General features: G+C 36.2%; 1 protein-coding gene across 2 annotated transcripts in view; it reads left to right on the forward strand.

Moving 5' to 3' along the window:
• LOC126815620 (potassium voltage-gated channel subfamily H member 6) overlaps positions 1 to 22,790 on the forward strand; it is a 190,476-nt gene that overhangs the window by 154,632 nt on the left and 13,054 nt on the right. For both annotated transcript variants that reach the window (XM_050541349.2, XM_050541350.2), the window contains 3 exons: positions 3,946 to 4,431; positions 11,449 to 11,848; positions 22,243 to 22,442. In XM_050541349.2, coding sequence (XP_050397306.2) covers positions 3,946 to 4,431; positions 11,449 to 11,848; positions 22,243 to 22,442 — 1,086 coding nt within the window. The remainder of the gene's footprint in view (positions 1 to 3,945; positions 4,432 to 11,448; positions 11,849 to 22,242; positions 22,443 to 22,790) is intronic.

Here is a 22,790-nt window from a genome sequence, read left to right on the forward strand (position 1 = left end):
CCGCAATTGTTAGTATTCAATTTCAGGTTATACATTATGCAATGTTTATCCAGTTAAGTGGTTTGGGTGTTTCCACCTCATAAAGGGCAGCCCCAACAAATTATTAATTAAGCTGCATTCAAAGTGTCGTGCTCACTGCATGCGTTTCCGTTCGGAATTACATTAATTTAAAAAGAAAAAGAAAACAGTTTCCGTGTGATAAAAAATAAACACATAAAAGAAAGAACAACAGTAAAAATAAAAGCCGAGAGCTCAACATGACGAGATAAAATAAAGTAATAATTACTGATCAATACTTTCTTCGGTCTGTTAAAAGGAATTATAATAAGATAACAATAGGGTATTAGATATAGAGTCTGTAAACATAGCAAGCGTTGATCTATATAATATGTGTGGTAATTTAAACCACTTTTGATATAGTTTATGTTTGAGAGAGAGAGAGAGAGAGAGGGGGGGGGGGCAGATTCACTAAATACACACCGGGTCTCTGGGTGGACTTATACGAATATCGCACCGCCTCCTATTTGGAGACCATTTAGGGCCATGAAAGTGTCAAAATCTTACAGAGCAGTGAAACCTGCTCACCCTGATTTGAATTATGGACACAATATTCGGGGGAATTAATTAACTTTAAATATCAGCTTCGGCCTTAATGCACTGGATTATCTGCAACCAGCTTATACCTCAAATTATTTATTTTCTAACTTTGTCTGGAAGCGTTGACACGATCGACAATCATTGGTGGACTGGGACACACAGATCGTCATTGGTGAACTGGGCCACAGACCATTAGTGGCGGACTATGACACAATAGACCATCAGTAGTGGAATATGCCACAGTAAACCATCAGTGGCGGATTGGTTGACATCGGCCATCAGTCTGTGCGCTGGACTATGATATAATAGACAATCAAAGGTGGACTGGCCCACATAGATCATCATTGGCGGACTGGGACACACACACACCATGTCATAATACACTATCAAAGGTGGACTGGTCTACACAGACCATCAGTGACGGATTGGGACAAACCTTCATTGGTGAACTGGGCAACAGACCATTGACTGTGGACTGTCACACTCAGATCATCATTGGTAGACTGGGCCGCACACCATCAGTGGTGGAATGGACCACAGACCATGAGTGGCGGACTGGAACACACAGACCTTCAGTGGTCGACTAGACTATAGACCATCATTGGTGAACTGGGCAACAGACCATCAGCTGTGTACTGGGACACACAGATCATCATTGGTCGAATGTGCCACAGACCATCAGTTGTGGACTGGGACACATACCATAAGTGGTGGAATGGGCCACAGACCATCAGTGGTGGACTGGGACACACAGACCGTCATTGATAGGCATGAACCACAGACCATCAGTGGTGGATGAACTACAGACCATCATTGGTGGACTGGGCCACGGACCACCATTGGTAGACTGGGACACAATAGACCATCAGTTGTGGAATATGGCACAATAGACCGTCAGTCGTACACAATAGACAATAGACTGGTCCACAGGTCATCAGTGGTGAAATGGACCACAGGCCATCATAAGTGGAATGGGCCACAGACAATCAGTGTTAGATTAAGACACAATAGGCCATCAGTGGTGGAAAATTCATTTAGAAAATAAATAATTTGAGGTATAAGCTGATTGCATATAATCCAGTGCACTAAGGCAGAAGCTAATTTTGAAAGTTGATCAATTCGCCTGAATATTGCGTCCATAATTCAAATCAGGATGAGTAGGGTAACTTTAAAAGTTCACAATTTCTTTCAACGAAGAAACGTATATGACCTTTTTTGACTGCTCTGTACGATTTTGACACTTTCATGGCTCTATATAGTCTCTAAATAGGAGGAGGTGAGATTATCGCGAGTGTGCTTTGCCAGCGTCATGCGGACTAACGTTTATAATATGTATTACAGAGAATGCAGTCCTGATCTCTTGTACAGTTTTTTTCTGCATGTAGACATGACTTTTTACCAGGAGGATACTAAAACTTATTTGATGAATCTTTAGGCTGTCCGACTTTCCTCTCCTTTTCTTTGTTACTTTCAAACGTGGCATAGCGACGGTCGGTTGAATGCTGAACACCAAAAACTAGAAGATCAAATGCTGCATTGGGATGTTTTATAACAAGTTCATAAAGAAAATGCCGTGCTCAATGGTGTAAACGGGAGAAATTGCCGCCTGAAAAAAAAAACTAACCCATGACTCATTTTTTTATACGTGGACTAAGCTTACACATGACCAACCAACAGTGCCCCACAAGTCTTAGATGGGACCTGTTGTGATCCATGACCAACCTAAAGCGTCCCACTATATTTATGTCTGGCCTAGCGTGACCTATTACCCACCTAGAAATGAAATCGGGTTTAACGTCCCACTGTTTTGCTCCGACAGGGCTAATGAAGACGGTCATACGCCACACAGTGCGATGAGGGAAATGTGCCCGGACAACGTCGGTATGGCCAACGCTTGTGTCTAATTCCAACTGCTAAGGGATCTTTTACGTGTACGCCAATGTGTACACGGGACCTCGGTTTTTCCTCCCATCCGAACGGTTAGACATCTGTCCTTGCCAGGCCCTCCGTACTGCACCACTGACAAGGGGAAACAACGCCGAAAAATCCCGATGAACTTTCTCGGCCAACCTCAAGGATAGCGAGCTAGCGTCTTACCCACCTAGAGTTCCCCACAATTTTTATGATTTTATGCGTGGCCTAGCCTGACCCGTAACAATTTGTATGTGTGGCCTAAGGTTTTTTCGGTAAATAAAGTATACAAGAATTGATGAAAATTACACGGATGCCTGCTTCTAACGTGAAAACGTTTGACTTTAAAACATTGCCGATATTTTTATTTTCACTGTTATTTTTGTAATAATATATTAAACTGTAAAATTGATGATATAGACAGACGTGACAAAACATAATATAACATAACTAAAAATAATATTTTTACATAAACTTCATGGTTTTAGGATAAACATCAGACCCTTCATATACGTTAGTTACATAGAGAATAAGATATTGTTAAGACACGGGGCATTGTTATTATCGATTTATTTCTTACATTGTGTTTTTGCTATTTGTTTTATCTTTGAGAGTATAGAAACGTTTTGAACATAAGATAACGTATAAAGACAGACCCAATATCCTATTCTATTTAAACTTTAAACAAGTGCAACAAATCAGTCACATTTGTCATTGTATATTGTCTACAATAGTACAAAATTCTCTACAACTCAAAAAACTACGATGGAGTAAGGTAATATTGTCATAGATTGGATTGTTTATTTCATAATATTCTCGTCTTTACAATTCAGAATTATTTTAGTCATTTAGAAGTTCTTAAAATAATATGTCTTAAATAATTCCAGAAGACGCAGTGCTGAGAAAAACAATTTGTTTCGAGAAAATTATTTTATTAAGATTTTCTGTAGAAATTACTCTCATTAACATTTACCCACGACAAAACTTATATTTACTTGAGAATGTTCTTTTGACAATTAAGCTAATGTATTATTTTTAAAATCTTGTTTCCTGTTTTCTTGGTATTATCTTGGGTGAACAGATAAAAGCATTTACATAATAATGGATAACACCTGGAAGAATTTGCTAAAAATATTGTATCGCTGTTAAATATTTACGTATTTAGTTCCAGGAAACATTGAATGTCCGAGCGTGTACTGATTAGTATTTTACCGGGTTGACCGCATAATTCAAAAACACAACCTTTTATCAATTTAATTGAATTTAGTGAATAAATTGGAACATCTATCGGGTTCACTAAAAACCTATAGATTTTCTAATAAAATCATAATCAAGTATATCTATTTTGTTCGTTGTATGTTCCTGGAAATGATTTGCAAATTGGAAAATTTAAATGGTCAAAATATTAAATTGAAAATGTCCTTTGCATTATTTCAGACTTCGGCAAAAAGTGACGATAAGGACACAGATGAACTAACGAGCTCGCCCGAACCCGATCCGGAGATGTTTAAAAACCGAGGAGGCCAACAGAAATTCATCATTCTGCATTATTCACCATTTAAAGCCGTGTGGGATTGGATTATACTACTGTTAGTTTTATATACGGCTGTTCTTACACCATATTCAGCCGCCTTCCTCCTAAACGAAGATGAAATACGGATGAAGCTAAATCGGGACGCCGCCACTAGGAATCAAAATGCCGAGAGAAACACGGCTGATCCTTTGGTTATTGTAGATTTAATCGTAGATATAATGTTTATAGCAGACATTTTGATCAACTTCCGGACTACTTATATACAAAACGGCGAAGTTGTCAGTGATCAGCAGAAAATTGCCAACCAGTACGTGAAGGGCTGGTTCGTTATCGATACCATTGCTGCCATTCCTTTTGATTTGCTTCTTTTTGGTTCTGGAACCAGTGACGTAAGTATATTAAAAACTAGATCTTTAACATATAAACATAGAGGCTATGATGTATTATAGAGTAAAATGGTAATGAAAATGGTAATGGTCATATATCATCTTCTTCTGTATCTCTGCTCAGTGGACTCAAAGTTTTCAAAATTATTTTATTTGTATATGCAAGGAAAACGTCAAATTGTAAAGAAATATACTGTTTAACGTCTGAATGTTTCAGCCTAAACGACTTGATAAATGCGACTACTGTATACCTGCTCTAATTGATCAAAAACATTCAAGCAGACGAAATATCTGTCACTTTCCGGGTGTCAAACAACTAGCCGTGTGGCGTGAACTGGGCCACAACGTACTGTTTGTCCATTCAGTATGCAGACCAGCGAGCGTGTTGAACCAATTACATCACTTCCGGTTTTAATAAAAATTAATTTCTCACTTACAAAAACCTTTTTGCTTGTGTTACAGAGAGTATTATTTTTGAATATATATCTAAGAATTTTGGAAACCGTGTTGAAAATCGCTGGTCTTCCCCTTTAAAATGTATCAAAAATGTGTGCAACTGTAGTGTAGTCATGGTGTTTTATGTTGATTTTGCTAAACAAACAAATTATGATTTGATTTAGAAACTGATTTAACCTAATTGTCATTGGCAGTGGACATTCTGATCTATTTTCATGTTTCTTTTAAAACCCTTTGTTGTAATGAATCTGACAGACCATCTTTTTTATCAATTCCCCTGACATTTTATTCTACAACTTTACAGATTAATCTCCTAGAAGCATATACAATACGCAAGTTATTACTGAATTGAATTGTAAATTGGACCGAGTATACACATAGTATAATTATTGCTTCTATATTATATCGTGTTTATAGCCCAACGTGGTAATGTGGTCGTATATTTCTTTTGAAAACACGACAGAGTACACCTAAAATGTATGCATGTTGTTTACATTACTGAGACATAGGTTTCTGATAATAACTTTCAGAGTTCATGCCCTTGATCACTTCTTAATATCTTGTGTTGGTTTTAGCCACTAAAGTTATCATCAGATCTGCGTTATATGCATTGTTCAAATTATTGAAACAAAGAAGGTTATTGATTTTGAACAATTATTTCCATAACCATGACCCTTGTTCACTTCGTAAAATGATCTGAAAGCTCTAACGTCCTAAGTTATAATCTGATATTTTTTAATGCTTTGTTCAGATTAGGGAAACGAAGACTCCTAATGGATTTCAGCAATGAATGTTAATTGTTGCTTGATTTGTGGCCCTTATAAAATCGTAAAACCACGTGAAAGCCCTAGCGATATAATAATAAGTGTTAAAGGACCCCACTACAAAACCGATAAGACAAACCTGCAGATAAGAGACAAACTACACAGATATTGCAGGAAATAAACAACAGATATCAGTTATCATCTGATATGCTTCAGATTTATAAATGCATTAGTCCGGTCGCCAAACCCAATATTTCGAGTGAACCTGGAAGTTGTATACAAAGGTTTTTTTATGATTGATGTTAGTAGCCTAGGGTGTCCTCTTCCAGTATCTGCCAGCTGAATCTCGGTCACCCTTGAGCGTTTTGAGAAATTCTAGGGTGATACTTTTGGTGTCTAATCGTATGTTTCTGGGGCCAAGAATACACTGAAATCGCTCATTATGTTGTGGGGTGATTAGATGATAGTAATATCCAAAATACCAGACAATATGGCCATTTAACTCGTTAACGGTCGTTGAGGGTCATTATTCCACTAAAACAAACTATATCTAGAGACAAACTATATATTTCTGGATATAGGAGCATATGAGTGATAAGATAACAGCGCATACATGCCTATCAGATGTTACAGGGCAACTTGGGTCGACCATGAAAAGGAAGGCACAAGCTGTTTGTTAAACATTTAAAAAATCAAATACTACCCTCAAAACACGAAAATAACTTCCTCGAAACTAGGTAATATTCAGTTTAGTCCTTTAGTCGTGTTTCTGGCTGCAACCCTGCGACAGCACAAGCGCAAAATAATGTACATTCTAAGCCACCCCTAGTACAGCTACAAGCCCACGTAAAGCATGAGCTGTCACTCTTGCATCCACATCTGATAATCCACATGACAGACTCCGGAGCAAGTTGATCGGTTGTAATGTTTTCAATTTAGTCTCCTTAACCCAGCAATACGGTTCCGGATCAAGTTTCGGCGCATTACGACCTTCCAGTGAACGCCATACAATAGCTTGGTGGTGACATATTTTTTACGTTTCCTACAAATACATCATTGGTTGGAGTCAGATTACATGGTTTAGGTGGGGATGATGAAGATACATTTGCAGTTTCGTTTGGATGCCTATACCCCCCCCCCCCCACACACACCCACACACACAACACACCCAGTGTGTTTCAGGCATCGATTTGCAAGAGCTCTGTCCATAATAGGTTACTTACAGTAGAATCGCCGATCGAGGAAAGAACAATCGTTGGCATTGGTCAAAGTAGGGTGAAACACATGTCAATTATCATTGAAATCCTGTCAGCTCATGCTCTTGTTGGATGTGACACGGTTACAAGCTGCTACGTCGTGGGGAAAGGAACAGCTTGGAAAGTGATGAGAGCTTGATTGTATTCTCTCTCACTCCAATAGTCTGGCATGTTTGATTTTACTATCATCTGATCACCCCACAACATAATGAACGATTTCAATGTATTCTTTGACCCCCACAAACATACGGTTAGACACCAAAATTATCATTCTAGACTAAATACTATGGAAGTAATGGGGGGATTATTTGGATGCCATCTTGAATTTCTCAATACGCTCAAGGTTGACCGAGGTTCACCCGCCAGATTCTAAAAGAGGACACCCTAGGCTACTAAAATCAATGATAAAAACACTTTATATACAATTTCCAGGTTTAGCCATAGTTTTGCCGGACTACATTGTTCAAATTGATGAAATGAAAAAGTCTATCAAAGTTCAACAATTTCTGTTAATTAATTATGACCCGTGCCAACTTTGCATAAACTTGTGAACGCTTTAACCGCCTGATCTACTTTAAATATATGTTTTATGTTTTGATTATTGTGATGAATAACAATTACAACGATTTCTGATATTTACCCTTAATTATAGAATCTTGACAACGTGCCTTAGATATCATACCGTATGGTATAAAGAATTTGCCTTATTTACTTAAAGATTCATTATGCGATAAAAATTATGGATTGCTCGGATGACTTAGTGGCCGTAGACGTATGTTTCGTTGCCTGGAATTGTATCCATCGTAGTATGGATTACAAATAATTATAAACGTGCAAGTCTATATTAGCTTTTTTTAACAACAAAATTAAAGCTCAGTTGCTTCAACTCAGTTGTTTCAACCGTGTTGTTTTTTTAGTGTTTCAACCCAATTGTTATGTAAGTGTTTCATCCAAGTTGTGTTTCAGCCCAGTTGTTATTTTTAAACGTGTTTCAACCCTTCAAGCACTTTCTTTCTACATCCAAATCGATTGGAAGAAATTTGTAGTTATAATTCAAACCAGATAATACTACGCTAGTTCAAATAGGGGTTGTGGTTTCTCATTGTTTTAAAATAATATTATTTCGATTATCTATTGGAGGCCGCATATTTTGTCAGCTTTTTGTTTTAGTTAAAGATGTATTTGTGGGAGACTATAGGGCTGGCAATCCATTTCTGTCACAAAGTGAACTAAATTAAAAACTTAGCTCAACGCACATCACGAAATAATTGATTGTCAACTGGAACTGTTAAGTTTTTCGGTATTTGTTTGGGGCTTTAGTGGTTTAATATGCTTGAAGTTCAATTCTCCACTTAATCTTCATCAAGAAGATTAAGTCCCGGTACTTTATATTGCTTTTCCGCTACTATAAACAGGTAAACGATTCCACAGATCAAAATGGCTTTCCAACATCTGGCCATCCTTATATTTCTATTCTATCTAGACTGACAACAAACAAATCTGTTTACCTTACATCAGGGTTAATTCGATTCAGACGTTTCCAATAGACTTGGAACATTTCAAAACCCTTGGGTATCACTTTCGCCGATGTGATTGATTAGTGGAAATCTGGCGCGACGATAGAACGAAGGATTGCACTCTTTGAGCAAGATCGATTGTCTTTGACTTGTTAGATCAGGAAACATAAGATATAGAAGATCAACTTGTAGCATACTAAATATTCCCTAGATGATCTTCCTTCTTTTAGAGAATAACAATATATAATTTAGATTTACAGAGCGTGCAAATTCAGTTAGGAAACAGATCTTTGAATACAATAGTTTTCTAGACTGGGATTATTTTTTCGGCCCCACTTAAGCATCACTGACAAGGGCGTTTTTTGTCAATAGGGCCCAAAATATTGCTAAAAATGACCTTTTTTAAACAATACTTTTATTCAATAAATATCTATATGGTGAGTATAGATATCTTCTGAACAACCATACCCCATACATCTATGGGTACATTGATACATTGCACTCACAAATTAAAACAGAATATTAATCTATTCAAGTTGCAAAAATTGCCTAGAAATGAAATCAGCCATAGTCAGTTCTCCACCTTCAAATGTTATGTGTCAGAATGTTCCAAATTTCTTAATAACCTGTCATCTCATGTGGCGTTCTTTTTAGCATCATTAGCCACGTTCATGATATATTGAAGCATGTCGCTTGTCAAATATCTGATCTGGTACTCTTCACTCTTCACGAACGGTTATCTGGGTTAGCTTACGACGTACAAAACAAGTTTCTTAACGCGAATGCTTCACTTTAATTGGCATCTGTATTTAGATGTGTATGTCAGCATGTCGATAGATATAATACAACCTGTTTTAATAACCGTCACTAATATTTACGTTCTTGTATTATTCATTCTCTAATCTCATCACTAAGTGTTTTTGTTTGTTTCTTTGTTGTGGTCTTTTTTATTATTTTTTTGTTGTTGGGATGGGGGTATCACTGCCCCTGTTTTTTTTTGTTTCTGATTCTTTTCTTTGTTGGCATTTACGCCACGCGAAGGGTTCGACCGAGTTAAAGAAGTTTTGAATTAGGTTGGACGCATTAGTTTTTATTGAACAGGGTCCATTGGGTTGTATACAAATCAATGTTAGAGACACACATAAACCAAAAATCAACACAAATTAACGGTTGAGTAACGGTTGGTTGACATCATTATTTTGTTCTAGTCGATTAGGCAGATCATAGATGAAGGTACGTCTGTAGACATTACTGATATTTCATAATCCCTTGAGTGGACTCGGGCCGATAAACTCTGAATACAAATCAAATAACAATTTAATATGTATTTTATAAAAGGCGTGTTGATATTAAATTTCTAGTGAATGCCAATTGTTGGCAAAATAATATAATGCTATTTGGATAAGAGTCTAACACCTTCTTCCACTGGGTGGCTTAAATTCTACTCGCTCAATGGCGCCGTTGTGTTTTTTCTTGGTTTGTAGGTTGTCAGTGTTCTTTACCCATGGTGATTTATTACTTCTAGTTGTTGTAGTCGACAGAAAAAATATTTCCATTTTGTAATTCATAGAAAATGAAACGGATCAACTTGCATAACAAAGCTGTCAAGAGTATCTGATTTATTTCTTGGAATCAATTTGGTAAATAGTTGATTGACGGCCTTAATTTAGAATCCCCGCCGTTCCTCGCCAGCAGAGCTTACAAGAAGAACGGCGGCGGACTACTGCACACCGATGGATTTATCGATATGCCAAAAAAAGTCTTTCCCCGGAGTAATTAATTTACTTGTTGCCAATACGTCTTTTCGAGGGAACTTTGGCCCAGCGTAGTTTATTCAATTATTTGCATTGTGACATCTTGGAAAAAGCAATTCCATTTATTCTTGAAGTGCAGCGCTTGCACAGTGAACATTTCCTGCCATTTCATGTGAGAAAAAAAATCTTCGTTTGAAATCCTTCAGATTAGATGAGTTTATAGAATATTTTGGGCTGTATATTAGATAATTGGCTCGCGGATAATGCTTATGATACATTTACATGAATTTTTACGGGTTTTGATTGTAGCTGGTTTTATTCCAATGTATTTCAATAACTGATATTAATTCAACTATTGACAGAGCAGCAAAGAACGGGGTTAGCAACATTGGGAAGATAGTACTTTACGCTTTTGTAATATTTCAAAATAGTGTATGCAGCACTGATTGAATTCCATAAGTTGCATTGGCAAAGAATGGCTGTGTCTAGGTATATGGGTTAGTGCTTTTACATGATGTTAGCTAGCGAATCACTAAAAAGACCGTAGTCTTGCACACTGATTAAATTGATCACTGTTTATAATCCCATGTGGTTAACTGACCAGTGATTAGGTGACAGGCCTACACATCTGTTTGAAAGCTTAAAAACTCTGATTAAGAGCTTTAAACATAAACAGTACTGGTTTTACATCGGATGATCACAACATATTGATACATTGATTAGCTTTAAAGTCTCCGGTCGCTATTTCAAATATTGTGAAAGTTGTATCTCTTTACAGAAGTATCAGTCAAACAATGGATGAATTCCGTTCAGTATTTACAATGATATGACGAATTGCATGGGCAATTATCAACATCCGGTATCCGTTACGATTTAAACTGGATGTGGCAAAAACATGAAAGCGCCACATACGATCATCACTAAGATCCAAACCGGGATTTGTTCTCATGACTAAATCCTAAATAATCAATTTGGGGATATTTAGGGTGGAATAAACCTTGAAGAATTAGAAATTGTCCGAAAAATGCAAATTTCGATCAACTACTTTAACCTGGAAAATGATTCCCCGAGTTTAACTGTTGATCTTATTACGGCGTGTGGTCTAGTAAATCAATGAATTATCGGAACCGGGTAATCCGGGTTCAGTCAATTTGGGACACATTCAGTATAGAAGAATCGTTTTATCCGAACAGGAAATAAATCAAAAATAATGTAACTGTAACAATAACCAAATATTTTTTTCACCATCTTTTTCTTTGTTTGTATTTTTCAGACAATGACAGTTACTGGAATCCTAAAACTTGCTCGATTATTGAGGTTATTGAGGGTTATTAGAAGAATTGAACAATTCGCTCAGTATGGTGTAGCTGTGCTCCTACTTTTGATGGTGACTTTCACATTAATTGGACATTGGCTAGCTTGTATATTTTACGCAATTGCTAACGTAGAGCGTCCGCATCTACATGCTAGTATCAGTTGGTTAGATGTGTTAGCTGGCACCACTAAAAGACCATATTTTGTGAACGATACAACGAGTGGACCAACAATACGGTCAAAATACATAACTGCTTTATATTTTACCTTTACCAGTTTAACCAGTATCGGATTTGGAAACGTGGCACCAAACACCAATGCTGAGAAAATATTTTCTATTTTTGCCATGATGCTTGGATGTAAGTATTTTATGCCATTGAAAAAACGAAATCCATCAATTGTCATCCCCTTGTGCACCTTATAATATAATCATTACAATCAATAGTGATTATTCTGTTTTTAAAAAGAATAAAATGTGATGGGGATTAACCAGTCTAATCTCAGAATGCCAATAAGGTCTTTTAATTCTTAAGTCTAATAGTTCAAATTGCTTACTCAAGAACAAACAATACACATTGAAAGTCTGAATCTCGGCAATTTCCTCTTCAGAATTAATTCCGCTGAAAATGGAAAATTTACTTTATATGCAATCCACTGGAAGACTTCGAGGTGTCTTTCTGGATGAAGATTTTACTTTCAAACCTTTATTAAGAAACCACACACGTCTGTCTGAATTTGAAGAGTCGCCATATAACACATGCTTCACTTCTTGTGAGCAAAAAAGGTCTAATATCAAGAACCACTTAATTCTTAGTAATTTGTTGTGAAACTATTATTTGTGACACGTCATATCCCGCAGCCGTATAAATTTTTAACATTTCGATAGTTTATTCGCATGAGATACAAAGATACATTTTTTTTTTTTTTTTTTAAGTTAGATAGCATATATTTCCTAGGCGAAATTGAAAAGAAAAGCTCTCGCTTCGATAAAATTTTCAAATAGAATTTTTAATCCAGTATTCTTCACAAAATCCGAATGACCTACACACGATTATGCAGCTTGTAGTTTTCAGTTTTACGGACTATGGTAATATGAGCTCTTTTGAGAAAATAATATTACGATTACTTAACAATATTGGTAAATAGGCTATATGAGATGTCCTTACGCCACAAGTTTGCCTGATCATTTGAGTTGGGCAAACGGTGAAAATTATTTGCTTAAATTAGAAAAAAATGGCGCCTGGCTCTAAAATTTTAGTCTTTAATCATTGAAGTAACGATACCAATTTGAATGATTTTCATGGCGATAGTCCGTTGGTGATCGCTTTTGATGCTTAAAATGACAAGTTAGCAATCACCGTTCTATTAGTTATTGGTTTTGGAGGACGCTAGCCTGTCATTGGTCTCGATATTTTCTAAGGTAGAAGCATCAGAGATGTCGACAAAGATAAATTGGTCTAGTTAATGGGTGTGAAAATTGATCAGTGAATTGTCGCTTTCTAACAGATACTTTCTAAGTTAGGTAGAAGAATTTTATCAAATTTACTAAACCTTTTTCTTGAAAATTTGATGTTTTAAACTAGTGTAATGGTCCTCTTTCATTATTTCAATTACATATTGCCGTGTATATATATTTAAGCTCTTAGCAAAACGAGAAAAAGCTCCCTTGACCCATTCAGGAGTTCTAGGCATTCTACGGTGTCTTAGGTTGTGTTCAAGATTTATTCGTTTTTATTTCCCTGGTGATTTTATTTCTTCTTCCGGAAAGCTAATGCGACGAGGGATGTACTATTATATGACAGTACCTTTGTGAGGTCAAGTCGTATACACTTCCCATAATTGTGACTAATTTATGCATTATTTTTAAATATAAATTGATAATAATAAAAAATGATAATTCCAACTGCTGTATTAATACTGCATTCAACTCGACAAGAGTAAACTTAACAATAATTATAGGTTTTGTTCGAACTTATGACTTATTGACGCTGTTAGACGAGTTTAGCCGAGTTTTAAAATGCATATTTTAATCAAAATGACGTCGTCTTATGGTCGCCAAGAACGTTAGAAAAGATGCATAATGTAACCTTTAGATAAAGAGGTGACATTGCTATAATAGTTCAAAATTAGATAACGACAATTGAATATACTGATAAGTTCATCCTAATTACTTTATTATGATCAAAGTTATGAGTTTTTGAATTTTTGACAAGAGTGTCTCGATTGCCACGTACCATTGCTATGGTAATAAACGACGTCTCGGTTATCCATTCTAACGTTAAACAATTAAATGGCACCGGTATTCAAATACATTCAATATCACATCCGTTCGATGGTATAGAGAGTTGATTATTGGACTTGGCATGTGAATAAATACCTAATTAATAATTAATTGGTGTAACATTTTAAGCTAAATAAAGAGACGGGCAATAGACAGGTTTGACTCTTGCATAATGCATCTCTAACGTCCAATGTTCTTCGTGACCGGATTTGAAAGTGATTTTATCGTGTATTAAGATCCATAGAACACTCCTTGCAAAAACTCGTCAAGTGTGAGTGCATTCATTAAAGGTAAATAATTACTGTGACCATACATTCTACCTATTCTAATTAGTCTCATCACGAAATGCAAAATTGTACAGTTCCTCAATTATGTTGCCGTCAGCCATTGTTTTAAAAAATTAAATTCGGAAATATTCTTTATCTACTTCCTGACTGTGATTGTCAGGAATGTATATCAAAGAGAGTGAAACTCATCATATGGGTCATTAATATGTCTGAAAAGAGAAACAATAAAGACTGTCACGCTATCTAGTCGAAGCTATCTTGAATCGAACAAATTTTTAGCCTTAAACTACGTTGAAAGTTAACTGTCTGTCATATTATATTTTTATATACAGAAGTCACATGTTATAATTAACCATGTTGTCATTATTTCCAAACTTCAATGATTAATTACAGGCCCAATATTTCAGACGGGAAGGCAAATATTGATTTTCAGACCATACATGATAAGTCTTGAGCCCCCAAAATATTAAAATCCGCCAATCCTAACGGAGATAATAGCCGTCTATGGCTCATTTTCTATTGATTTCACGTCACCATCTTTATTTCTTTTAAATCATCTTTCGTCGTCTGAACACCGAATTATTTTTCATAAAATGAGCCATTTATCATACACACAAAGACTAGAAAAACATTTTCATTTTTTTTTATTTTAATATGAAAATGAAAGTGAAATAAATACTTCTCACAATTCTCGATATATACTTGGTGCTTTCGTCGATATATGACCTAAAATGTCGGTCAGCCAGCTTCGTGTGTTTTCTTAAGCGGAGCTTATCCGCGACGATTATCCATTCCTAAATCTTCCCACTAAATGGGAAATTATCTCTTGGTAAATCCTCCCGTCTGTATGATGTTATACTTTATAATTAATACAAGTGCGTCAAAAATTATCGGAACCGAGGAATGCCAATTGGATCGTTACCGTTGCCTTATATTTGGCAGATTTGAATTGAAACTTAGTATTAAATTCTAAGGAAAAGACATTTCCTGGTACATGTTACCTCTTTTTGTTATGTTAAATAGAGTAACAACAAACGCGATTTATGTGACATAAAAAATCTCGCATGAACACATTTTCTAGAATTAAAGCACGTTTTCACAAACATTGTCATCACAAATAATAGAAGTAATAATTTATGGATGGATAAATCTCTGTTAAAAAATATATATCAGTAACATTTTTAGCTATATAAACTAAATACAGAAAGATGCTTTTAGAAAAATTAAATCATGAATTCAGAGTAAACGGACATTCTACGTTGTAGGCACCTGATTCAGTTGACATATTAAAAGGCGAACAAGGTTTATGAATGCAATTTGGTCTCTTGTGTATTAAAGCAAACACGAAAGTAAGAATTGAATCCAGGAATTTATGATATTAAATACGATCATCTTACTTATATTAAATCAATTGATATTTTACAAAACCATGACTAAAATGTAATAGAGACAAACTTTTGCCCCGGATTTTAGAAGCGAAAAAGAATAACTGAGGCGAAATGCTAAAAACAGACATTATTCTTAATAATGTGATTTATAGAATAAATACTAATAGTAATAGGGCCATTTAAAGAGCGTTATTCCACACAGAGATTATGTTCCAAGCGACTGTCAATTAAGTCAAGTTCCATTCCAAGGTAATACTAAACATAACCTCTAAACAGACGCCATATCATCGATGTAGTTTTGAATGTTGATATGGATGTGTTTAAAGAATGATAGGATGATCATTCGATCCGTATAATGTTGTGTATTTAAATGATCGCCCACTAGAAGATTTTAAATTGTATTTGGCGGATGTTAAGTAGAGATTTGTAATTCGGTCGGTTCAGTTTTTCGATTTTTCAAATGAATAAAACATATTACATAAGCGTTTCGTGTACACTATAGTACACAGACACACGCATACGAATGATGTTGGACATCCGAGAACAAAAAGGTATACTCATTTAAATTCTTATTGTTGTTTTATGACACGCGGTGTCTCCAGTAAGATCCGAGGTTTGCAATGAATTTGCTCTCTTGTATATTTTTGTCAATGAAACAATGATAGTATTTCATGTGTTATGGTGAAATACCTGTTTCATGCGATCCGTATATTTCTACAGATTTTTTACACAATATTCTGATTTTGTACTAACATACGTTTTTGTTACAGATCTGTTCTGCAAGTCATAGTTCTATTCATATTTGAATACAATAACTAATTCTAATTTTACGCCAAAACATAGCTCTGTATTATAATAATGGTATAATAAATTCACGGTATATAGCATCGACTTCCAAAAACTATGTCAGATATCAATGGAGTACATCAAAAATAAAAGGAAACAACATTTTAATCAGATTGCTCTAATCAGGTCACAGTTATCTATGCCATCTAGTAGGACGTCAAACCCCATTTGATTCTATACCATCTACAGAAGAGGCATTATGAAATGGAGTTGTAAAACCAAAAGCTTTTAGTTTAATACTTTTATCTACATCAGTAATATTAGAAATCTGAGTTTCTGGTCATTTAAGCCTACATGAACGTCATCTCTTTCGATTAAGTAACTTTCAGTAAAATGGCTTCTCTTTCGCCAGAGACCTTAATAGAAATTGTAAAACTTCTTTGTATAGCCTATTGATATTCTAGGAAACCTAATGATCTACGATTTCAATGTATTCAAAGACTAATATTAGGCTTCTAATTTCCCGTAACCAGCTACACGATATTGCCGCATTCCATTTCCGCGGGAAATTACTAGGGTTTTTTCTTGAATAGAATGTGACTACTTTTGATGTCCCAGGAGGTCGGTCTTTGGCTACTAGAAATCAGTACCCTGTAAAGTCAAGTGGAACTAGACAGAAATTAGACATTATTTATCAGGACTCGATAAATACATATGGTTTCTTAAGGGACTTAATTTTATGGATGTAGACTACTTAGTATTATTATTACGAGTATTACCTTGATAGTAATATCTGGAATTAAATGATCCTACCAGGAATAGATAAAAAAATATATAAGGCATAGTCTACAAGATTTATATCTCTTAAAAATAACACTAGGGCACAATTTTTAAACGTTGGGCGACGATTCCCTTATAAATGTTTCTATGGGGTATACAATTTTTAGTGAAATTGCATACGCTGAGTTATTGCCAGATTTTTCCGATCTCTGCTGATTTTTAATAATGTTTGGACATTTGAATGTTGCGTCTCAAACTTAGTTCATCTCAAACGGTTACACAGCGGTATTGCGAAAACCTTCTTCGGCCAAGTGAATATTTAGAACGGGTCATTTTGAGTTCATCTAGACCCCGTAATGTATTCTGAATTCAACTGTCTAGAAGCATTCTGAAAAAGTATATTTTCAGTTGACCCGATCTAATCTCTCGTCTGGCCAATGAAGTGTTACTTTTTCGTGGGCAACATTGGTTTTAGCCAATCAAATCGCTCAAATCACATCTCATGACTGAGTTGTCGGATATTTATATTGTCTAGAACAAAAAATATTTAGATGGATACGATACAAATTTCTATTATTATTTATATTTCCCGTCTATATATAAATAGTCTACCTTACGCCTTACCATTTCTCTCATAATTTCGGCGCATAAAACTGGACCACTGGCAATCCACTTCTATAATAATAGCTTTCAGAGCGTATCATCATCATATACTTGATCATAAGGTAAATGGGTTCAAACACATCTAAAACGAGCAATTCAATTATCTGGAATCGAATATCATTTATAGACATTCAATGGCATTATACCAATTTTTTTCCAAAATATCCCAAAGTTTTTGATAATTACTAAACAGAGAACGAATATAGGCTATTCGAGTCATGCTATATTGTAATTTAACCCACGCTATATATTTGATGTTCTTGCATATTCTGTTTTAAGCTCTGTGGCGGTCGTTCGAAAACTTAATTATACTATGCTTGTGTGAAAAAATATTTGGTGTTTGTACGGCCATTGATCAAGTGCAGCTGAATTTACTTCGGTCGTTGCAATCGTGTTAATAAAGCAACTAAATTATCCCAAGTGCCGTACCGGCACGTTACGAAAACAATGAATTTCCCATCACCGAGACACGCAATACGACAAGAATCGCAAAATAAACCCAGTGTTGTATATAATCTTGGGATTAGATTCAGGACCGCCTTGGCAGTTTCCTGGGGGCTCCACGAGCATAGGGGCCCCATGCTAATCTATGTATGTTGTGACTTGCTGTCAATAAATACATACTATACTATAATAAACTATATTACCAATACAATAAATAATATGCTTCATATTATTCCAGTGAGTGGTTGTGTATAAGGGTCCCCAGTACACTGCTTTGTTCGAGTGCCAATAATGTTGTTCAGACGGTCCTGGCTTATTATTACATTAGAAACAGTTTTCAAATGTTTCGTATATAGTCATGTTATAGCGTTGTATGGGACCCTGAATTCGTATGGTTGTATGAAATTCAATTATATTATTTCATTTTGTATGACGAACCATGCATAAATGACTCTATCAACAACTAAAATGAAGAGTCTTCCACATGCTGTTTTTACACAATCTTATTTTTGTAATTAAATTATGGTAATACACCGTGGAAATGAAATCATATATTTTTTTTTAGATTGAGTGGAATTAAATTTCAATATTGATTAATTGACAGCATGTGTTGAGATTTCTTTTCAACGTTCTGGGATTTCGAAAACAACGAGTCCTTATCTATATTTACATAACATTAAGCCGGGTCAAGTTCTGGAACATGAAATATAATGTTGAGGGATATGACACTGGACTCAAAATAGATTGTTGTTTAAGAAGAATCTTCGGGACTTTTCTGGTTACTTATGAAACCCATGCACATAAAAAATTTCCCTGTTCGGGAAATATCATCCATTATGCGTTTCGCTTGCTTCAAATATGGACACAAGATAAAGTAAATTTTTGAATTCGGTTCTGATCGTAAAAACATCGGGCTATTCGCGAGGGCATCTTAAACCATCGTATGACGCCTATGGAGTTTCTCAGGTTCCGGCAGCAACCTCGTGGGCGCTGGGCAAAAGCTTTGGCATGCCAAAAAATTGCCAAAAGACCTTGCGAAGGTTAATTTTTGTGTTGAATTCGTGTGTCCATTTTGCCCTTCAGAAGGCCATCATGAGGGTAGCTTGTCAATTCGTGTCATCTTGGTCTTTACTTCGTGTGATCATCGGTGCCATTGGGTATTTTACTCCTCATGGGGACCAATCTAATTAAAATACCGATCTATATTTCGTTTCGGTTTTTTTTATACTTTCGATGGCCTATATACACTACATGAAGATATGACAAGTTATAGCGATAAATCACGTCAGCGGTCAAAAGACAGACTTATGGCCCTATGATGTCAGACATTTGATTAACCAATCAGCATTGGTGTTACTAGTGGATTACCCACAGTTCCGTGCAAAACACGCCTAAAGCTCGCCGTGACAGACCGTTTCATTGGCTTATCCCTGACACCATTTAGAACACGAGTAAAATAACAACTCTTCCAGATCCAAGTGTAGTAAAGACAAGTAAAATGAAATTTTGAAGTATAAAAACGAAACGAAATAGGATCTGTGTTTTAACCAGATTGCATGAGGACTATACGAAGTAAACAAAATCTGCCCAATTGTCTTAGTAAGGCAACACAACTACATGTATATATGTGAAGCCCTCGCAATACCGTCGTGTAGTGGTCGTGTAATATATAGTACGATCACATCGAGATCGGTGAAGCGGCAATACTATATACCGGAAAACACCGGAAAACACCGGAAAACAACGGAAAACAACCGGAAAAACCCCAGAAAACACCATTTTATACTGAATACCGGAAAACACCGGAAAAACACTAAATACCGGAAAACATCCTAAATACCGGAAAACATCCTAAATAGGTAACCCGGAGCCTGGTCCTCTGTGTGCGGTTTTGGACCAAGTGAGCGCCGATGAAGGCAGGTCAAGGTCATGTTCGTTTTACAAATAGCCCCCCCCCCCCCAAAAAAAAAAAATCCGATTTTTTTTTCTCCCAAATTTTTGGGACGAAAAAAATTTTCTGTCCTCCCATCCCCAAAAAAAAAATCGAATTTTTCCGAAAAATTGGTTTTACAAAAAAAAAACATTCCGTAGGAAATAATTTTACAGAGAAATATACTGGAAAAAAAATGTTTTTTGAGGGTAATTTGGGAGAGAGTGGCGATCGCTCGCTCACCTCGTCCAAAACCACACACGAGGACCAAACTCCGCATTACTAAATAGCTACCGGAAAACTTAGAAGAGTAAACTGTGCCCGAGATTTTTTTTAGAGAGCGCGCCGCGCCGCGCCGCTCCGGGAGGGATCATCGTCAGGGTGGGACGGGGGGTGGGGTGGAATTGTCCAGTCACGTGACGAACATAGATCTTCCATTCCTCAACCCATATTATTTCCACAGTCATTGTCATTAATCACAAATTACGGGATGATATACGAAAATGCAGGTTTACTTTGAAATAGTGCAAATGATACTTTTCCATCTACAATCTTCAGATCAAAGGATGCAAGTTCTTACACAGTGTAGCATAATTTGTGCAACAGAAGACATCTCGAATATCGATTATCGGAAAAAACATTTTCTCGGGGACATTTTTTTCCGATTACGCATTCGGTGTAAGTCTTCAGCCACCAGGAAGTGGTTAATATAGTAATGTTTTATTACGATAGTAGTACATAAAACAAATTGGTTGCCTGAGGTTCTCGGGGGTAAAGTAGCCTCATCGGCTAGAGTCCTCTATTTCACAAACAAAAACAACAATTGCTTCCTTGAAAATTTATGGTTCAACCCTTTTCACAGACGTCCAGCTTACCACTTCCCGTCAATGCAGTAAGATAGAATATGTAGTTTCCTCATGGACAATTGGGCGAAAGTTGGGGTTTTCTCCAGGAAAACTGGTCAACGAGTTGGGGAATAAAGCTCGAAAAGTAATCCAGAAAAAAATCCTGTGTGCGGCCCTCGGATTATGATGGAATATGTTGAATATTATTGTGGTTCAAGTGATTATATTTGACCCTGGAATGAAAGTAAGCTCAGAAACAAGTAGATTTTTAGCCCTTCCAACGAGATGGATAGCTCTTGGAAAGGATAGACACTTTTCAGATTACAGCCTGTCCGAGAATTGCGTTGCATCCATTTCGTTTGGTGATTAGGACACATAGCGGTTAAACCTGGAACTTCAACTCGAACTATTCAGAGATTTATTAACTCGCTTTTGATGATACTTGCTGTTTTATGATGCGTATTTTTGTTACCTAGGGAGGAGTTGGCCTAATCGTGCCTTCCACTAATTCGTACCACCCTGATGCCAGCGTTACTGGTAAGAATCAGGAGACCGGCGCAACCGGCATATAACGGGGCCCTCAGAGGGCTGTGTTTAATCTACTGAAATACTGAAACACTGAAATCTACTAAAATTTACTGAAAACTAAAATTAAAATACAAAATAAAATATGGTCAATGACGGAGGTAGACTGATTGCGTGTTTTAAAACATTCAAAACATAATAGGCATCAACAAAATTTTGGAGGAAAAAAATCGGATATTTTTTAATTTTTTTTTTTTTTTTTGGGGGGGGGGGGGGCTATTTGTAAAACGAACATCGTAATGACCTTGACCTTCCTTCATCGGCGCTCACTTGGTCCAAAACCGCACACAGAGGACCAGGCTCCGGGTTACCTATTTAGGGTGTTTTCCGGTATTTAGGATGTTTTCCGGTATTTAGTGTTTTTCCGTTGTTTTCCGGTATTCAGTATAAAATGGTTTTTCCGGTTGTTTTCCGGTGTTTTCCGGTATATAGTATGGCCCTCGGTGAAGACAGCAGAATTTGAGTAGCTTCAAGAGTTTGACACGTGTCATGGTAAGGTGGACATATAAATGTTTGATTAAATTTGAAATAAAGTTGAAATGTTCTGTGCTTTCTGCTCCCAATAATCTCCGATCAGCAGTTGAATTTCCCATGGTCGGTCAAAGGTTTTATATCATCGGGAGGTCACGTGACCTCTTACAGGATATAATTCTAATTGAACTTTTTGACAACTTGGTAGTATCTTTTTAAACCCTAGGTTAATTGTCCATGATAAAGAAAGGATTCTATATAAACGGGTAATGACAAAAATCTTTTAATTTCAGCCTTACTGAGTGCTGCCATATTTGGTAACGTATCTTCTATCATGTTGAGATTATATCAAGGTTCTGATGAATACCATGAAAATGTCCAGAGTATCAAAGAATTCATAATATTTCACCAAATACCAAAAACTTTAGCCAACCGCTTGCAAGAATCCTTTCAACATTCGTGGACCTATACTAACGGTATCGATATGAACAATGTAAGTATTATTTCGCTATTTTGTCTGATTAATCAGTTTTTCAAAGTGTTGTCCCCAAGGTGAGAGTTGTATTTTCTTATCTAACGCAAGTAGCTTCTTCCAGATTTTTTTTATGTACGCCATAGTCTTCCTTTTTTAGTTAGTTTTACGTGTACAGAAATTATTTGAAGCGCCTCCGGAAAGTATTTCTATGTTTAAATATATTCATGCTTTTTAACGATCTGGACCATATGTTATGGCTGGGTTTCGACGGCCGGGTACGTTGGGGGGGGGGGGGGTTGTTAGTTTTAGGGAACAGGCTTATTTCATGTTTAACCCTGTCCTCGGCGGTATTCAAGTTTTATTTTG

The sequence above is a fragment of the Patella vulgata genome, chromosome 3 (genome assembly GCF_932274485.2).
Source record: "Patella vulgata chromosome 3, xgPatVulg1.2, whole genome shotgun sequence".
NCBI lineage: Eukaryota > Metazoa > Mollusca > Gastropoda > Patellidae > Patella > Patella vulgata.